This window comes from Hemitrygon akajei, chromosome 3 (genome assembly GCF_048418815.1).
Source record: "Hemitrygon akajei chromosome 3, sHemAka1.3, whole genome shotgun sequence".
NCBI lineage: Eukaryota > Metazoa > Chordata > Chondrichthyes > Myliobatiformes > Dasyatidae > Hemitrygon > Hemitrygon akajei.
The window spans coordinates 45,363,435-45,383,460 of record NC_133126.1 but is presented as its reverse complement, the minus strand read 5'-3'; the positions used below and the strand labels follow the sequence as shown (position 1 = coordinate 45,383,460).

The following is a 20,026-nucleotide window of genomic DNA, read 5'->3' as shown; positions in this document are numbered from 1 at the left end:
CTTGGTCATCTCTCTTACACTTCTTGATTTTTATTTATCTATCCAGTTAAACTGCCAAAGGCATAAACGCATTTCAAGACAAAGATTATTATCTAGACTGCACTAATAAAAGATGGTCTCAGATTATGTTGTGACCTTTTAATTCATAAACTCTGAGACAGTTCTCAAAAGTGATTGCCATCAGGAGGAAACCCACACAATCCTCAAAAGTTACATGCCCAGCACCTGTAGATTTTCTCTTGTTTGTGATTTGACTTAGAAACAGGGATTTTGTTATTCAGAAGCCCACTTATCCCATGTTTACATTGTATTTAAGGTTCTCAGTGTCAAGTCTTAAATTTCTAAATAAGCAGCTTCAGAGAGTGAAGAAGCTGCTCTGACAAGGTGTTACCTACATTGACAGAATTTCGGAGGCAAATAAAAACCAAAGGTGCTGGAACATGACTCCTTTTGACATTAAGCTGCCCCCATTTTTACATATGTCCTATAAGCCAATTTTGTTCATAGTTTGGAAAATACTCACAAAAACAAATCATTTGATGTGGTAACCATACCTCCACAGTATTTCAGATGAGTGTTCATAGCCTGGAATGATCTCCATATGGAAACTTCCAATACTTTTAGGATTATCAACATTCTGGAGAAAACCCAAGCTCTGCATCTGTCCAGTTGATTATATACAAACCCTCACTCCTTCTGCTAATGGAGTTATATTTTCCCCCCAAGTGTTTTTCAGCAATCACACCTTGCAGTTAGATTCCAGAAGCTGATTTACTGATTTGTGGATGCCTAACATCAAAATTAAAGGAAGAAAATCCTGGTGGTTCTGCCCCAATTATTTTGACATTCTATCTGAACAAGAAAATGCACGGAAAGAACTCATGGTTTCTTCAAATTTTTTAAATGAAATAAACTTCATTCATAGTACAAAATTATTTACAAGAATAAACCATTCAAAGCCTTTTCATTCTTTACATTCATAGGCGATGTTTTCCTTACTGTTCTATTGCATTCATACACATGCTATGGTGGTATACTGCTACAATAATAATTCAAAGTCCAAAGTACACTTATTATTAAAATACATATATATCACTATATACAGCTGAGACATTTTTGCAGGCATTCACAGTAACTATAAAGGAACAATAAAACACCTATATAAGCAATAAATATCAAGAGCATGAAATGCAAGAGTCCATAGGTTGTGGAAACAGTTCAGTGCTATGGTGAGTAATGTTATCCCTTCCAATTCAAGAGCCTGACAGTTGAGGGGTAATAAATGTTGCTGAACCTGGTGGTGTGCGTCCTGAGGTTTTTATACTTCTTTCCTGATGGTAACTGCAAAAAGAGAACATGGCCTCAGTGGTGGGGATCTCTGATGATGAATGCTGCTTTTGTGGGACTGCGCTCTACGTAAATGTGCTTATTTGTTGGGAGGGCTTTACCTGTGATGCACTGGGCAGTATCCACTACTTTCTGTAGGTCTTTCAGTTCAGAGACATTGATGTTTCCATACGAGGCTGTGATGCAGCCAGTCAATATGCTCTCCATCGCACATCTACAGAAGTTTGTCAAAGATTTAGATGACATACAGAATCTTTGCAGACTTCTAAGGAAGTAGAAGCATTGCTGTGCTTTCTTCGTAATTACACCTCCTGCTGGACTCAGGACAGATCTTCTGAAATTATAACACCTAGGAATTTAAAGTGGCAGACCCTCTCCACCTCTTATCCCCCAACGAAGGGTTTCCTCTCCCAGCCCAACCCCTCCGTCTCCTGCAGGAGTCGAACCCTACATGGTGGTCCTTCCCCTCTGAGCTCTTGCGGTTGCTGCACTTATTGCCCTTTTTAACTATACCAACTTACTTGAAATGAAAAATATTGCAATGGAAACCCACAGGGATCCAATTACAAATAAGAGATGCTGGAAATCCAAACAACATACACAAAATGCTGGAAGGATTGGGCAGGCCAGGCAGCATCTATAGAAAGGAGTATAGTATATATACTATATATAATAGGAGTATATATTCCCCTGTTAGGATGAAGGGTTTCGGCCCGAAACGTCGATTGTACTGTACTCTTTTCCATAGATACTGCCCTGCCTGGCCTTCTGAATTCCTCCAGCATTTTGTGTGTGCCACCGGGATCCAAGTTCTTCATACATCATCATTCAACACCAATAACACCTATCAATGTTATCAAATTAGTGTTTGTAATGAGTTTTATTTCTTGTTCGTTCCATGAATAAATACCGAATCTGGATACTCCACCTTTATAAACAGCCAATCAGAAATAAGATTTCTCCTCAACCCTTCCTCCATTGTGACGTGAAACCAAGAGGGGCGCTGTCGCGGGCGGCGGCGAGTTGGGACCTGCGGCCTTCACTACTTACTGACCTTGGGAGTGAAGGAACAACAAGGTATTCACCGGGGTATCATGTAGGTTGTCGTTCATTGAGTGTAATAAGCTGGGCAGTGGGTTATATTACATTTGCTGTGATGGATAGTAATTTAATTTCACTGAGAAGGTGACGATTCACCTAACTGATCCTGAGATTGCTTCCTCTGGGCCCTTGTAGTTCGAGCGCCGAGCCGGCTGAAGGGTTCCACCAGCTACAGGCCAGAGGGGATTCTGTCTGTGGTGAAGCTTAAGTTTACTGTAATTTTCATTTAATGTTTGTGTAACAGCATAGCGATTTTAGGCCAGAGGGGATTCTGTCTGTCATGAAGCCAAGTTTACTGTAATTTTCATTTAATGTTTGTGTAACAGCATAGCGATTTTAAGATTTGATCTTCCCCAGTCTCTTGAGGGGAATTGCCGGCTTTCCTCGCCAAATCCACAATGTTAACTTTCTCTTTAACCCGCAGACGATGGCCGGTCGAGCTGTTGCAGAGTGGTGGTTTAAAATGAAACCTTATGCTTTAGCTTACCGGGAGTTATGGCCTAGTTTAGCTGTGACAGCGGTCATATTCTACAAGATATCATATGGAGGTGAGTGTCTTAAGAGTTTTTAAAATTGCCTTTGTAGGGCATGAAATTTATGAACATTGTTCAGTGTAACTGATGTCTGATTTGCATTGAGCGACTCCTACACTGCGGGACCTGCTATCCGTCCCGTGAAACTGAGAATGGAAATGTTGAATTTTTCAACATATTTAGGTAATGATGTTTCGAGTAGTAGATGGCTCACGGTTCCAACAATCAAGGTTCAAATTTGACCCGTGTGGATGTTGCACGTTGTTCCTGTGACTTAGCAGATATCCGCTAGCTGCTCAAATGATTTCTTGTATTCCAAGACATGTCGATAGATTAATTGGCCATTGTAAATCGCCCTGGAATAGATTGTGGGGTGGGAGCAGATGTTAGTGTGAGAGAATTGGTTGCGATGAAAATGCATGGGGGTGTGTGATTGAATTAACACGCGATTCTGCAGATGGCGAAAATCCTGAGCTATACATATAAGCATACAAGATGCTAGAGGAACTCAGCAGGTCAGGCAGCACCTATGGAAGTGAATAAGCAGTCGAACTTTTGGGTCGAGACCCTTCATCAAGACTGGAAAGAAAGGGGGAAAGAAGCCTGAATAAGGTGGTGGGGTGGGGTGGGGTGGGGGGGGAGTTATTTGAGAATAAAGTGAGAAATTACATTACTGTAAAAGTTAATTTCAGATTCTGAGCCAAACAAAACATGTTAGCTAAAATAGTTAATGTTTAAAATAGCTGTTGTTTGTTTCTAATAACTTGCAGATTATCGACAGTAGTTTTGAACACTTCCTGCAGTAGTTATTCTTTCCAAATTCAATGTTTAGTATTTCACAATGGGTAAATTCTTTAAATTATCATCTATACTTGCTGCTTTGTGTAAATTTATGCCTAAAATGTTAGTTAAATATTAATAGTTTTTAATCAACTGGAGAATGTTAGTCTCAACCAGCAGATACTCCATCAGTTAGCAGCACAAATGAGAAAAATGCAGTAAAAAAAATCAGAAAATTAACCACAGTTGGTGCCCAAATGTATCATTTTAACAATGCTAAGTAGATGACTGTAATTCAATCAATTTATTCTGACTTTCCCTTCACCCCAAACAAAAGACAAGTGTACACTTTGTATCACAAATAAGAGAAATACTGCAGATGCTGGAAATCTGAGCAACACACACAAAATGCTGGAGGAACTCAGCAGGCCAGGCAGCATCTATGGGGGAAAAAGTATGGTCCGTTTGGGGCCAAAACCCTTCTTATTACAGCTCACACTTTGAGAAGATGGCTCATGGTTCCAGCGATCTGGATTCAATTTTTGACCCCTGATGCTGTCTGTATGGATATCACACATTGTTCATGTAACCTGGTGGGTATCTGCCTGTTGCTCTATTGATCTCTCATATTCCAAGACATATTGGTAGATTATTGGCTATTGTAAATTGCCTGGGAACAGATACTAATGTGAGAGAGTAAGTTGCGGTGGAAATGCAATCTAGTATTGCCCATTAATGCTTCAGAGGACACCAAGACTCATTTACAGTTGTCTCTGTGCTCTTCACTTGTCCGAATTTTTAAAAAATCTCATGTTAACTGGAAATTGTCAGATTACCATGCGCTTCTGAAGTTCTTCCACTAAAATTACACAATTCAAAGGTTGTGCCCTTATTGTATTCTACAACTAATTTAGAATGGAAAGACCAATAAATTTAGAGCTGAACTAAAAACAAAAGTCTGCAGATGAGTTAGTTTTGTACAAGTATTTTGCAGACAAAAAATTAAAAATGAAATCTGACAAAGGGTCTTCAACCTGCTGATTATCTCCAACATTTTCTGTTTTTATTTTACTTTACAAACAAACTTGTTTTGGCACATTAATCAACCTGAATTTAAGCAAAAAATTAGTTTCATTTTTGAAATGCTTCACTTGCATAGCACTAAATGGTACTTTGTTTTGCAGGTAAAAAAGCAGTAAAAGGCAGTAAGTATTTATGATCTAATTTTAAATTTTGTCTGTCCAAAATCAAAATCTTAGTACAATTGATTCCATTAATTTTTATACTTGAGTTGAATCTGCGTAATTTCTAAGCATCAGTGTAAATGTGTCATGGTTTCCTAGTAGCACTGTTACTCCACATTTGGTAATGGGGGATCAAAACTAGTAGCCAAAAAAAGGATCAAAGTCAATTTTTCAGGAGTCTTTTGGGAAAGGTTATTAGGGAAAAAGGGGGAAAATATTTAAATTTATTTAAGGATGGAGAATTAAGGGGAAAAATGTATCTGATAGAAAAATGTAATTTTGATTATGAAATAGTACAAGATTGAGGTGTTTGGTAGAGCAAAAGACTAGCAAGAATCATTGGAATGTCTAATCTGGCGGTGACAATCTATGATTAGACATCAGTGACAGCGTGTTTATTCTTAAATGTAAATATTTGATCACTGGAAAAACAATTTTTCATTGTTAGTGTTCCAGTAATCTTAATAAAAGAATAGCTGGATATTGTTGCTTAAAATGATCGTATTTCAATTATATGTCATTAGATTAGCTGCTTATCAATGTCTCTCCTTCCACCCACTCCTTAAGGGTTTGTTGTGCTTGCAATATTTGTACAAGAACACCAAATCAAAAGATATACAGTTTATGCCATTGTAGAAGTTGAGTGTGTAGCCTTCAAAGTTGAATCTTCAGATGGCAGGTTAAATTAAGGCTGTGAATTATTTGTGCAAGGTCCCACATTGTTATTGGAAAATATATTGTGAGTTCTCTTGTCAGTATTTCATATGGATAAAATGTAACTGGAGCTTCTGAATGGAATGTCAGTGTAACCAGATATGGACGTGAATCAATTTAATTCCTAGACCTGAATCTAACTGAGTGAATCAAGGGTGAATAAAAATTACCACCAATAATTCCATGCTGTGGAACTCTGAAGTCTGAAAGTGATTTCGTGTCTGTCCATATATTCTTTATATTTCAAGCATAATTAACCAGCTGTGAAATGCTCAGGACATTGAGAATGTGAAAGATGGCATGTAAATACAGGATCTTTTCCAAAATGAATAATTTAACAATGATTCAAAGAACTTCCTGGATAAGAGTTCAATCTTTACTTGACTTTTTAAAACAATAGCTGATATTTTAAAACACACTTTCATTCAAATTGCAGAACCAAAAACTTGCACTTAACTATATAAAAAAGCATTACAAAAATTTGAAATGTGTTCTCGTACTGTCTATTAAATGCCTGAGATGTCATACTTGGGGGAAGGGGGGTGGTTTTCTCCTCCCTGCACTAAAATGATTCAATTATCTTTAGGTTATTTCCTCTCCTTTTAGTGTTACTCCTTCCTTAATTCTTTCATGACTTGTATTGAAATGTAAAATTTACAGACCACAGAATGAAGAACTCGTGAAAGGGTATTAAGTTAATCAAATATCAACTAATGACAAGAGGTTCAACACATCTTAAATGTTCTTGCTTCTGGTACTTCCTGTACTGTTTCCTTTACTGTTTTCCTGTACTGTACTGTTTGTTTTCTTTAAGATAAAATGACATTTAGTTTGATGTATGAAAGTTCTATTGATGCTTTCCTTGTTATATCTAGAATCTTCTAGTCAAGGACACTGATGCAACTGGATATTGAAATCCTGTAAGCTATCACTGATCGAAATGGTTACAGAAGAATGAATATCATCTAGAAGAATATTATTTGTTTTGTACAAATGTGATGTCCCCATGCATGTTTATGCAATGATAATACTAATAAAATGATGCTTTTGAGATGCAGTTTTGTTTTTAAGTGGATTTCTGCATAAGCTTACATGGGATTTCTGGTGCAGAAATGGGTCATGCCAACATTGATCTTGCATTCCATTTTTCCCCCTCATCTTTGTCCTGCCATTTATTACTGGAATTATCCTTTGTAAATCTCTGCACCCTGGCCAGTATATCCATCCATTTCAAAGTATGGAAAACAGAACTGTCTGTAGTCTCATCAAAATTTTAAAGAATTAGGAATTGGCTATTTGGCCCCAGCAGCTCTATCATCAAACCTCATGGCTGATTTCATTCTCCTAGCATTTTTCCTTTTATCCATAAATAAAAAGTTCAAAAATCTGTTTATCCCAGCCTGAACTAGTCAATAGTTCTGCCTCAAATTCCTTAAGTAGGCAACCCCATATTCTAAAACTCATATCTAGATCTTTCTTAACTGTCAAGCCTCATTTTTTCCACCACTGGGGCTGGGCTAACTGTTGATCTATAGTCTCTTCCCTATTCCTTAAATATAAGTAATGCATTAACTATCCACTAATAGTGATGTCTCTGCTCTTCCCCCAGGTACAGATGCAGTCCATCCAGTCCTTGGGGCAGGGTTGATCTGTCCTGTGTTTGAATAGTTTGCTTAATGAATCTTATTTGTTTTAAATGCAATTCTGTCACTATTTATTTAATGTATTGTTTATTGGTCCCATCTCCCTGGTAAATTCCTGAAGTAATATTCCCAAATATATTGCTGCAACTTAAGTATTTTATTATTTTATCTTCCTCCTTAGTTTTGATAATCGCCTTGCTAATCCCTTCAATTTTTCTCATCATAGACGTATTGCCTCTTTTCACTTCCTACTTTTCTTGAACTGATTTTTTGTACATATTTCAATTTTATAACATGCCTGGCACAAGTCAGTGGAGGCAAGAGCTAAATATTCTTTGTTTTGATTACTTATTTTTCCAAGATCTGTTTGTGCAAGTCTTGGGTGGAAGCACTTCAGTGTCTCATTTCATTAAGCCCTTAACATGGTTCAGCTATTTAAGATATGCTTATACTCCACCCAACCCTATTTTTAGCAAAAAAAATGTTAAGCAATGTCAGTACACCCTAAGCTGTCCATGAATATTGTAGTAAACAACAATATTAAAACTTGTAGTACATTGCGTAAATTAGAACATTGCAGAAGAGTGTTGTAAAAGTAAACCAATATAACCGAATCTGCTCCTTTATATATTTATTCAATTCCCCTTTTAATGTTATTGAATCTACTTGCACCACTTCAATAAGAGCATTCCGAATCATGACTGTTTATTTAAAGAAGATTATGATTGTTGAAGACGATTGCCTTAAACTTTATAACCTCAGGTTACTATGTTTTAATTACTGAAGACGTCTCATCGTCGTTACTGCTTTTAAAGAGGCGGAATAGCACAATTAAAAAGTGAGCTAAGTGAAGAATTACGCCTCCCACGCCAAGGCAACTCGTATCCATTAACTTTAATTGATGCACTTAGTAATTGGAGCAAATGTTCTAAGATTTAACGGTTGGTAAAGAGCAAGATCCTCAGCAACGGGTATTCTACGATTCTATTCGTAAATTCACCTAAAATACAACTAAAACAGTTAACATTTTTGCTTCTAAAACATCTCTAGTTACAATTATACAATCTAGATCACAAATACGCTATCCGTTTTGTCATATGTTTTTCTATAATCTCTTTATATGTTTACTATAATTTCTTTATTCGTAAAAGATTATTTAACCTGCTGAGCGAACCAGTTCTCCAAATCTTTTGACTTTTTAGTGTAAAGCGTCCTAGGGCGGCAGGTGGCGATCTGTGTGCATAGGAGCCTGCGACGTCGAGATGCTGCAATGCAATTGTCCCACACCTCCCCTCTGCATTACTCAGCCTACAAACCCACAGGAGACAATTAGTTCACATTTCCAAACGGATGCACAACTCGTGGCGCTGTGCCCCGTTTATTAGATTGATCTGAAAATCACTAGAAGCGCCGGTGAAACATTGCAGGAGAGCGCCGGGTGCGGCTCTAACAACGCTCTGTGCTTGGAGGCGGTCTTCGCGCAGCCACAGGACCGCACTGTACCTACCTGCACGCCCGCCTAACTTTCGATGACGCCACGATCGGAGGTCAGCTGACTGGGCCTCGCGCTCCCGAGTGCTGAGGCTGAGGGGTGTAGCTTTGGTGTCGGCGGCACGCCTGGGCGAAGCCGAGCGTCAACCGAAAGTGGGTGTTAAATCGGGGACTGAGAGCTAAGCTCCCCCGCCCCTTGTCCGAGTCAGCAGCTGACACCTTCTTCATCAATTGCCACACTTACCTCCTGGTTTTTAAATCGCCACCCACCTCTGAGCGTGAAGGCAGCAGCGGCCTGGGGTTGGACTCGTGTCCCAGTTAGATAGCCCTCTTCCCCTCTCAGCTGCCTGCTGGCCGACCGCTGAGTTGACCCGGGATCAGGAGAAATTGAAGGTTTTGTTCGCATAGGGGGATTTTATTGAAACCTTTCCAAAATGATGCCGGTGAGTATTTGACGGGTTTCACTCTAGGATTTACTAACGTAAGCTGACATAATTGGAAAACAGCACACAATCCTTTCAGAAATATTCTCCTATCCACGGAGGTGAGCTCAAAGGCACGATGTCAAACGAAAATACTGACGGAAGTAGCATAGTGAACTACTTTTTACCGGTATTGTATGTTAATTGGATATCGTCAAATGATTTAATTAGTAATTGACTATATATTGATTTAAAAAACAAAGAACATTCATACTTGCCTGGCGAGGTGGTTACATATACTTCTAAAATGTTTTTCTATAATTTAAAATTATACTATTAAGATTTTAAACAGCTGAAATATCATGTAACTTAATTTTTTTTAGACATTTTAAACTAGGGTGCAAAAATCGAATCTATTGACTGCAAGGATTGTAAGTTATGTCTGTTCTGGATTTAAAAAGCATTTAATCTTATGTTTTTGATGTGCTAGCAAATAATGAGCCTCCACAATATAATATAGCACAGGATTTTTGTTTTATCAAAATTTCTACCATATGTTGTAAGTGGCAACAATGTGGAAATATTCATAAAACTCTATGGTATATTCATAAGCTTTTTTGTTCATAGCAAGATGTTTTATAGAGTTGCATAATATTTAAGTATATTTATTAACGTGTTTAGAAATTCAGTGATTTAATTCTGACAGGGTCTTTTGGTTTCTCCAGATTTTGTCTGATCTACTGAGTGTTTCTATTATTTTCTGTTTCTAGGATCTCTTCCATCTGTAATTTTTTGTTTAAGTTTCATGTGCAGATGGTAACTGATTCTAAAGTATGTGTATACTGTAAATATAATATTAGGAGCCTTGTTTTTTTTTGTCACTTCAACTGAAAATGTAGGCTAAGGATATTCTTGAATTTAAGAGAGTCTTTCTGTGCTTTCTCTGTTTGGGAAAAGTAATAAAGATCATAATATTTGAATACTTCTGTTTTTGCCTCATGTCCTTTTCCTGTTCTGATTTTGCTTGGTTTGAAAAAATATGGTTTATTGGTACTGTTATTTCGATTAAGATACATAGTTTGGTCATATGTTGCTCATGTTTTCTGTTACTAAGATTACGTTATTGTGAACAAATAAACAGGTTGCTGGAGGAACTTGGCATGTCAGGCAGCATCTGTAGATGGGGATGGTGGGTATTCCAAGACCCTGTGTTAGTCCAGTTGTGAGTGATGCAATACTGTCAATGGTTTTTGGATTGGCAACACAAATGCTCTAACTTGTTATCACTAGTAAATGTGTAATTTGGCATGAGTTGGTTTTGTGCATTGTAAATCTAGTTCTTTTATGTTTAAATTGTAAAGTAACAAAGTTTTATCTTTGTGTTTAATAAATGCTTGCACAATTTGATACCCAGCTGCTAAACATTTTGCAAGTTTTTGGTTTCGGAGCTACAGATGAATAGCTCTGAAAATACTGTATCATTGATGTGGTGGAAATTGGTTATCTTGCAGATTGCGACCATATCACTTTTCATGTCACTGATGAAAAAAAGACATGGTCCAAGTCCATAGTTCCTCAAAAATGGCAACAGATGCTAGTCATTAGAGTGGCAAAGTTTGCTTGTCTTATAATTCAAGACAGAGTATAAAACCAGGGCATTGTATCACAACTTACAAAACACTTTGTTTAGAGTACACTTAGAGTAACGTGTGCTTGTTTGGTTGCCACACTGTAGAAAGATTTGATTGTGCTAGCTAGAAAGATAGCAATAGGCATTTACTGGGACTTTACATTTAACCTGAACTTTAGTTATGCGAAGAAACTGGACAGGTAAGTCTTGTTTTTTTTTCTGAAGCCAAGTGGGATCAGAGGTTAAAGGGTTGACACAACGATGTTGGCTGAAGAACAGTATAGCACTGTGCAGGCTCTATGTGCTTTAATGAGGTCTTTTTTGAGAGACATTTCAAAAGCAAGGTATAAAATGAAATGGCCCAAATGAAGGCAAATGGGATTAGTGTAAGTGGGCAATAAAGTCAGTGTGGACACAATGGGCTGGATTCCTTTACTCCATGACACTATTAACAGGTTTATTTATAGTTGTCTTCAGTATATGAGGAGGGAACCATTTGAAAAATGGCTGTTTAAGTAATGTCTTATCTTGCCCTTCTACCCTTGCACAAAATAAATAATTATATAAATGCAGTTTCTATATGTTGGGTATAATTTCATATTGACTGGTTAAGGTACATCGCACGATATGTGAAGTTGCTTAACATTTGACTAATAATTTATCAAAAGTAATAAGACCTGTGCTGATCCACTAGCTAAGAGTGTTCATTGAGATCTTTAACTTCTCTCTTTGGCTGTCTGAGGTACCCACCTGCTTCACTTGTATCAATGCTGAAGAAGAATGTGGTAACCTTCCTCAAAGACTATCAGCACGGGTGCACCAGAGGGCTGTGTGCTACCCCCTGCTCTGTTCACTTTACACTTAGGACTGCGTGGCTAAGCACAGCTCCAATGACATATTCAAGTTTGCCGATGACACCACTGCCATAGGCTGAATCAAAGGCAGTGAGATCAGCATATAGGACGGAGATTGAAAAGCTGGCTGAGTGGTGCCACAGCAACCTGTTGCTCAATGTCACCAAGGAGCTGATTATTGACTTTAGGAGAAGGAAATCAGCGGTCTCTGATCCAGTCCTCATTGAATGTTCAGAGGTGGAGAGAGTCAGCAACTTTAAGTTCCTTGGTGTTATCATTTCAGAAGACCTGTCCTGGGCTCAGCACATGAGTGCATTTGTTTTTGTTTTTTTAAAAAAGCACGGCAACGCCTCTATTTCCTTAGGAGTTTGTGAAGATTTGGCATGTTATCTACATTTTGGTGACAAACATCTAGAGATGTGTGGTGGGCAGTGTATTGACTGGCTGAATGACAGCCTGGTATGGAAGCACCAATGCTGTTGAATGGATAATCTTACAAAAAGTAGAAGATGTGTCCCAGTCCATCCTGGGTAAAGCTCTCCCTTACATTGAAAACATCCACACAGTGTTGTTGCAGGAAAGAAGCATCCATCATCAGGGACTCCCACCACCTAGGTCATGCTCTCTTCTCACTGCTGCCATCAGAATGACAGTACAAAAGCCTCAGGACTCGCACCTCTAGATTCAGGAACAGTGATTACCTCTAAACTATCAGGCTCTTGAACAAAAGAGGATAGCTTCACTTGCCCATCACCGAAATGCACCACAACCTATGGACTCACTTTTAAGGGTTCTTCATCTCATGCTCTCAATATCTATTGCTTATTTATTTCATTTGTATTTTAACAGTTTGTTGTCTTTTGCACACTAGTGTAATGCCCAAGTCAGTGCAGTCTCTCATTGTTTCTATTATGGTGGTTTTTCTATTATCGATTTGAGTATGCCTGCAAAAAAATGAATCTCAGGGTTGTATATAGTGACTTACTTATACTTTGACAATAAATTTACTTTAAACTTTGAACTTTAAAAGCTTGGAACATCAGCTCACAGATAGTAAAATGTGCCACTGTACGCGTGGTATCAGGAATATGTTGATTCTCTAACAAATGTGCTCTAAAGTTCTGATGTAATGTTTAGAGTTGACCAGAACTTTGTAATGGGTATAAATAGCTGAGCAAAATTAAAATACAGTATGGGATATGACTTCTAATGTAAAATCTTTAAGATCAAAAAAGATTTTTAGATAGATTTTAAAACAAAGCATTTTTAAGTTACTCGATGCTTCCTCTGAAGTTGAGATTTCTTAACTTATCCATATTTTAAGAAATCTCTTATTCTAGTACTTTAACAAGTGGATGCTATTATTTTCAGGCTAGCATTTATTTGGCAATTGGAGAAACGGAATATTGGAATTTCCTACCTAATGGTTCTGTGGGACAACATTAACTATGTGAAATGTAGTCGTTCAAGAAGGCAATTCACTGCTAACTAGACTTGCAAGTACAACCTACATTCTACTGAAATAATCTTTAGACTGAATGACTGAGGATTCTTAATGAGAAGGGTTGAATAAAAGGATTTAAGTGATGAACAATAAGCCAAGTAACACAGTTGAAAGAACTTGCAGCTGGATCAAATGATATAAAATCAACACTCTACTGTGAATCTGAAACAAAATATGCTGGAAATCAAATCTTGGTCAAATAATTTTTAAAACGGAAAGCTGGAGAAGATTTTATTGGATGCTTGTACACAGTGGGGTGAGAAGTCTGGTGCATGTATAATCATTCAAGGCTGAAGGAAATTGTAGAGGCGCAGTGGAATGGGGAATGAAGCTATCTATAGGTAATGATTTGAGGGGAAACAAACACTAAAAGTTGGAAATAAGGGTCAGTTGGATGGTTAAAATATTGTGAATGGCTTTTTTTCTTGTGGTATTTTCAGATTTTTATTTAAAATATTTCCAGAGAAATGTTAATTTTGATATTAACTTCAGTTTAAAAGCTAAATAAAGCCAGATGAGTTGAGATCTTAACCACTCCACGTCATGACTAACATTATGTTGTTGGGCACTCTATTTAATATTTGCATCTGTTATTTGTGGGTGGCCCTATTTGAACAAATTTAGCTATCGTCAGTGGATAACCTAGTCTGTTATGAGCATGTTCTTTGGATACAGATTTGATTTTCGACAGGTGTTTAAAACTGGAAGAGTGCACAATTTTTTTTAACGTGGGTTCATTGTTAACTTAGTTTTTAATTGAATTGAAGCAAATAGATAATTGGTGCACCTGCTAAATGTCATTGCTACACATTTTTCATAACCAAGCTACCATATTACTAAATACAGAATCAGGTTTATCATCACCGGCATGTGTCATGAAATTTGTTAACTTAGCAGCAGCAGTTCAATGCAATACATAATAAAATAATCATAATAAATAAGTAAATCATATATGCAATAGATTAAAATAGTGCAAAAAACAGAAATAATATATACTAAAAAAGTGAGGTTGTGTTCAAGGGTTCAATGTCCATTTAGGAATCGGATGGCAGAGGGGAAGAAGCTGTTCCTGAATCGCTGAGTGTGTGCCTTCAGGCTTCTGAACCTCTTACCTGATGGTAACAGTGAGTAAAGGGCATGTCCTGGGTGCTGGAGGACCTTAATAATGTATGCTGCCTTTCTGAGACACTGCTCCTTGAAGATATCCTGGGTACTTTGTAGGATGGCACCCAAGATGGGGCTGACTAAACTTACAACCCTCTACAGTTTCCTTCGGTCCCGTGCAGTAGCCACCCCCCCCCCCCCCCCAATACCAGACAGTGATGCAGCCTGTCAGAATGCTTTCCATGGTACAACTATAGAAGTTTTTGAGTGTATTTGTTGATATGCTAAATCTCTTCAAACTCCTAATGAAGTATAGTCAGTGTCTTGCCTTCTTTATAACTGCATCAATATGTTGGGACCAGATTAAGTCCTCAGAGATCTTGACACCCAGGAACTTGAAGCTGTTCACTCTCTCCACTTACGATCCCTCTATGAGGATTGGTATGTGTTTCGTCTTACCCTTCCTGAAGTCCACAATCAGCTCTTTCGTCTTACTGATGTTGAGTGCAAGGTTATTGCTGCAACACCACTCCACTAGTTGGTTTATTCCTGTACGCCTTCTTGCCACCAACTGCGATTCTACCAACAATGACTGTATCATCAGCAAGTTTATAATTTGAGCTATGCCTAGCCACGCAGTCATGTGTATATAGAGAGTAGAGCAGTGGGCTAAGCACACACCCCTGAGGTGCACCAGTGTTGATTGTCAGCAAGGAGGAGATGTTATCACTAATCCGCACAGATTGTGGTCTTCCGGTTAGGAAGTCGAGGATCCAATTGCAGAGGGAGTTACGGAGGCCCAGGTTCTGTAACAGAGAAGTTTGCATACTTCTGGTTTGCTGCAAACATGCACTCTCTATTGAATTTTTACAATTGATTATGTCTGGAAATTGGTTAACTTGTGTTTATTGAAATTCAGCATTTGTCCACTGAATTTAGCCAGGTCATTGAAAATGAAGCTTAACAAGGAAATAGTTTGAGAGGTAACATAGTTTCAAATTTGTGATATTTACAAAAACCAAATGTTTGAGTTTTGACAGTATAGCAATGATAACAGACCAATGACCTTGCTGATTAACTTTTTTGATGGACAGCTGATTAAATTATTCAGATTGCAGCTCTGTAACTATTGCTTTATGAATTTAAAGGCTGACTTTGGAAAATAAACATTTTAGATTCTGTGGTATTTGAATTTTAACTGACTCTTCCATTTACTTCCTAACTTTCATACCATAACCAGCCAATGAAACTATCAAACATCTAAGAGCAAGAAAGTATCATGCTATTGTAGAATCATAGGTTTTATTGTTTTTGGGTTATTGGTATAAATAAACAGATATTTATACCAGTGTTATCATGCACTTTGTTGCTGGTATAAAGAATACTTAGTTACTCTGTAAAGCAGGGTTTCTCAACCAGGGTTCTGTGAGGTCGCTAGGGGTTCCGTGGGAGATCATGATGTAAAAAAAATTGTAGCACTCATTGTGGTGAACAGTGTTTGAGCAGCCCCGTTAGCAATCTCGTTAGAGGTCTCTCAGTCCCGTATGGCACTGTACAGTAGAACCATGTTTATTTGGTTGAGTCCATTCTTAGTTTTTGATGCGGGAGGCCATTGATAATTGGTGAGCATCGCATTGCACGGAGGGTAGGACAGTTGGCTAATCAGAAGTATGAAGTGTGTTTTCCGAGCATTGAGTTGACCCACCCAACTTGGGCTGTGATGTCAGCCTCTCCCTCCCAAATTTCCACCCCCAACTTCCCCTTGCGTGCCACCAAATGACTTGTGGGAGCAAGCAAACTCTACTGGTGTAGCAGAAAATTGGAGGTAAGGTCTCATTCTAAAGAAGGGATTTTTTTTACACGCCATGGCTCAGCTGCTGGCCTGCTGCTTTGCTGTTGTAAACGTGGATTGTGTAGGCTGGATTTAAAAGAAAACTGAATCTTTGGAAAAATCACGTTACAAAAAGGAAATCTTCAAATGTTTCCACTGCTGCTTGGGCTTGACAGTAAGGAAGGATGTCAGAAAGTCTCGAGTCTTATTGAAAACCACCTATAAGAACTGCAGAACAATGTTGAACAGTATTTTTTCTCGCTTTCAACACAAGTGAGGGACCCTTTCTCTGAATCTTCTGCTCAACCTGAGAACTTGAATTTGAGAGAAGAGGAAGAACTTCATGAGATGCAGTCTGTGTACTCAAGATGACATTTACTGACCTGTCCCTGAACAAGTTCTGGATTTCTATGAAAGAAAAGTTGTCTTCTATTCATAGGAAAGCAATGACCATTTTACTGTAGTTTTCAACTTCTTACATGTGTGAGCAAGCGCTTTTATTTTGTTTAACAAGCATTAAAAGTAAGGATAGAAATTGTCTCATTTCAGTTGAAGGTGAAATCCAGGTGTGCTCATCTCTGGTTCGACCCAGAATTGAGCATTTGTGCAGCAAAAAAAAGCGCAGGTTTCACACGCTAGATCTATATTTGACCCTGATCATGTCACTTGGAAAGAAAATGTTTTTTTTCAAAGTCGCATATAAAATCTCCTGGGTTGTATTTTTTATTCATATTGCTTTGGCTTATGGTTTTTAGTAACTTTAAGATTCAAGATTGTCATTAAATTTTCACGTTGTAAACAGAATCAATTAAAGTCAATTTAGAACCTTTATTTAAATTTACCGAGCCTACATGTAGAAAAATTAAATCCCATTTTTGGCTTAAGCCAGTTATTTAACAGAAATTTATTATGTTTGCCTTATGAGTGTTTCAAGAAAGGTTGGCTAAAAATTCATTCTGTACTCAAAAGAGTATTGACACTATTTTTGGATTGTTATATCTACTTGCATCATATAGCGGGGTGCTCTTTTCAATTACCTGATGAGGCAACCATGGCTTTTGGCCAGGAACAGAAGTCGTCAGGTGGTGCCTAGCCTTTTATAGAGTGTTTCGACCTTTAACCACTGCACTCTCCATTTGGTGGGTCAGCAGTGGTGGCTAAGTCACTGCCCATCTGCTCCTGACTTCTAGTTCAACTCCTCTTGCCTGCTCCCTATCCCTCAAGAGGCTCTTCTTGCTTCCTCCCCCATACTGCGAGCTTCTTGGTTCTTGCTCTTTTCATGAAGACCAGTTCAGACAGCAATTTCCATGTGACCTTGCTAGGAACCCTCTACAGCCGGATCTCCACAGGGTATAGCAACATCTGCATTCTTCGACCCTGCACTCCTGGACTAAGGATTGGTACTTCAGGGCCTTCCTCTCTTGAACCTCTTCGCATCCTTCCTTCCATGTTACTGTGAGCTCCACCAGAATGATTTTGTCTTCAGCAGACCACAGTATGATGTCTGGTTGAAGTGTGGTTTTCACCATTTCCGGTAACTGCAGCTTCCTTCCCACATCGAACTCATGGAGTTGGAGATCTCATCTCCCATGATATAGCAGTTTTCACCAAAATGGATTTTGGCCTCTTTGATATGACTGGTGTGGCCCTCTCCTTGATGAAAATGACTGCTATGTTTGCCTCTCTGCCAGCTGGTCTTTTTTTTTTACTCCTCTCCTGCTCCAGTGTGTCAGCAAGGGGCTGCAGGAACTTGTGGCGCCCCCTATACTGTCTTGTGTTAAAATTGTTTTGCATCCTGACAGTATGTGTGTCCGTGAACCCCACTGACCACAAAGCTTGCAGTTAGGGTCTTTTCTTAGCCCCCCCCCCCCCCATGTGTCCTGTTGTGATGGTGCAGGGAGGATGCCATACACAGACCTCAGGAGGAAAGAAATGCAAAAGGGCTCTAGTCACCAAAGCTCTGTCCAGTTGATCTTGCGCTTGGGAAGATCCCATTTCGTCCGTGTGCCCTGTGACCCCCAACTCCACTGCCTTCAATACCTGCCTTTCGTGTATCTGCCTGGACCACGTCTCTTTCTCCCCCCCCCCCCCCCCCCACCATTGGAAGTGTGGAGTGCTGGGGCCTTGCTATCCCAAGCATGGGTTGCCAATAATGTGTCTCAATTGCAGGGAGCTTACTGCCTGGTCCATGGCCTAGTTGGTGGCCCATTTTCACCCGATTTTGTGGTGACTCCTGCTTGATTTATTAGCTTGTCATCATGGCCCCTCAGTATTAACACAACTCTACACTTTACCACCTTGAACTCCTCCACTTCTGATGACAATGGGAACTGTAGCTGGCCTGATCTTGTGTAGAGCCCCACTGAAGAAAAACTTGGGGGGAGGGGGGTGGATTTCCTAGCCACCTCTTCAGGTGCTTGACTTTGCTCTCAATGCCTCCTACAGTAGCCATGGGGAACTCGTACACTGTGAAAAGCTAGAGCAGCCTTGGTAGTAGACCGTGTTAGTAGAGCCATGTCTTAAATTTACCAGGGATGCTGACTTTGTCAATGTTCTTCAGCCACTCTTCATTCTGCTTGACAGTGTTGGTGATGTTGACGCTCTATCACTGCTGCATTAAACCACTTTCCAAGACACTTTAGTAGGTTTTCCTCTATAGTTGGAATGACTTCTTCCTGTATTTGAAGACTGAACTTGCTAGTAACCTTGCCCATTTTGATCACCATGCATTGTCATCATGTGTTGTCCAGGGTTTCCAATATCCTCCTTGCTTGGACATGGGTGGTTACCATTATGTCATCCATGAACCCCATATTGCACGTTGTTGGATGCCAGTCTCCAACACTGGGCTTTGAGTTACGTCTGCTGCTGTTGATATGAGGAGATTCATAACCATAACAAACAAGGTAGGAGGAAAATGATACAGCCGGTTGGAATCCCTTTTTGGAGGTCTTGCCACCTAGTTGTAAAGTGGGCTGAAGTGAAGCGTAGCTTGAATGCTACTAGGTAGCCGGTGATCATGTCTTGCATTACTGGCGGGATAAGGTAGTGGTCCGAGCCAGCCTGGATGAGGACTTGTGGAATTGGTCCATTGGCATTGGCTAGGTCTAACCTGACAACTAACTGTTAGGTTTCCTTTCTTCTGCCTGGTCTCGCGAATCAATTTGCTGTTTATTGATCACGCTAACATACCATGAGCTATAGATATAATAATTTTTATGCAGGGGTTCCCTCAGACATCAAAATTGTTTCAAGTGTTCCTCCAGGGTAAAAAGGTTGGGAAAAGGCTGCTGTAAAGACATTACATAATTCTGTCATCAAAAAAGTAACTCTGGCAATTGGATTTAAAAAGAAATTGAACCTGCTGGAAATCAGAAACAAAAATAGTGATGCAAGATCTCAGGCAGCATCTGTGGAGAGGGAGAGAGGAAAACATTGTTTCAAGTAATTGATCTTCTGAACTATTCAGATGAACGGTCATTGACTTAAATGTTGATCTGTTTCAATCTCTGGATTCTACCTGATCTGAATTTTTCCAGCTATTATCATTGTCACGTTAACTTTCTGTGTTAGCAAAGCTTTATTGAAGAGTTATGCACAGTCAGAATAAACTTCACAATATGTACAAACAAGCTGTTTGACAGTTCGGGCAGCATCCGTGGAAATGAGCAGTCAATTTTTCGGGCTGAGACCCTTCGTCAGGACTGAAGAGGGAGGGGGGCAGGGGCCCTATAAAGAAGGTGGGGGGAAGGTGGGAAGGAGAAGGCTGGTAGGTGCCAGGTGAAAAACCAATCAGGAAAGATCAAGGGCTGGGGGAGGGGATAGGCA

At 39.1% G+C, this 20,026-nt stretch overlaps 1 protein-coding gene across 3 annotated transcripts in view; it reads left to right on the top strand.

Annotated features, from left to right (window-relative positions):
- The first annotated feature begins 8,736 nt into the window (after positions 1-8,736).
- The window catches only part of ppp1r13bb (protein phosphatase 1, regulatory subunit 13Bb), an 80,893-nt gene continuing 69,603 nt past the window's right edge, over positions 8,737-20,026 (top strand). The window contains exon 1 of one of the 3 annotated variants that reach the window (XM_073039761.1): positions 8,737-9,296. In XM_073039761.1, the coding sequence (XP_072895862.1) occupies positions 9,288-9,296 (9 nt within the window). In that variant the 5' untranslated portion in view covers positions 8,737-9,287. Of the gene's footprint in view, positions 9,297-9,385; positions 9,466-20,026 lie in introns of those variants that run through there. The other 2 variants (XM_073039762.1, XM_073039759.1) reach the window with 2 other exon arrangements.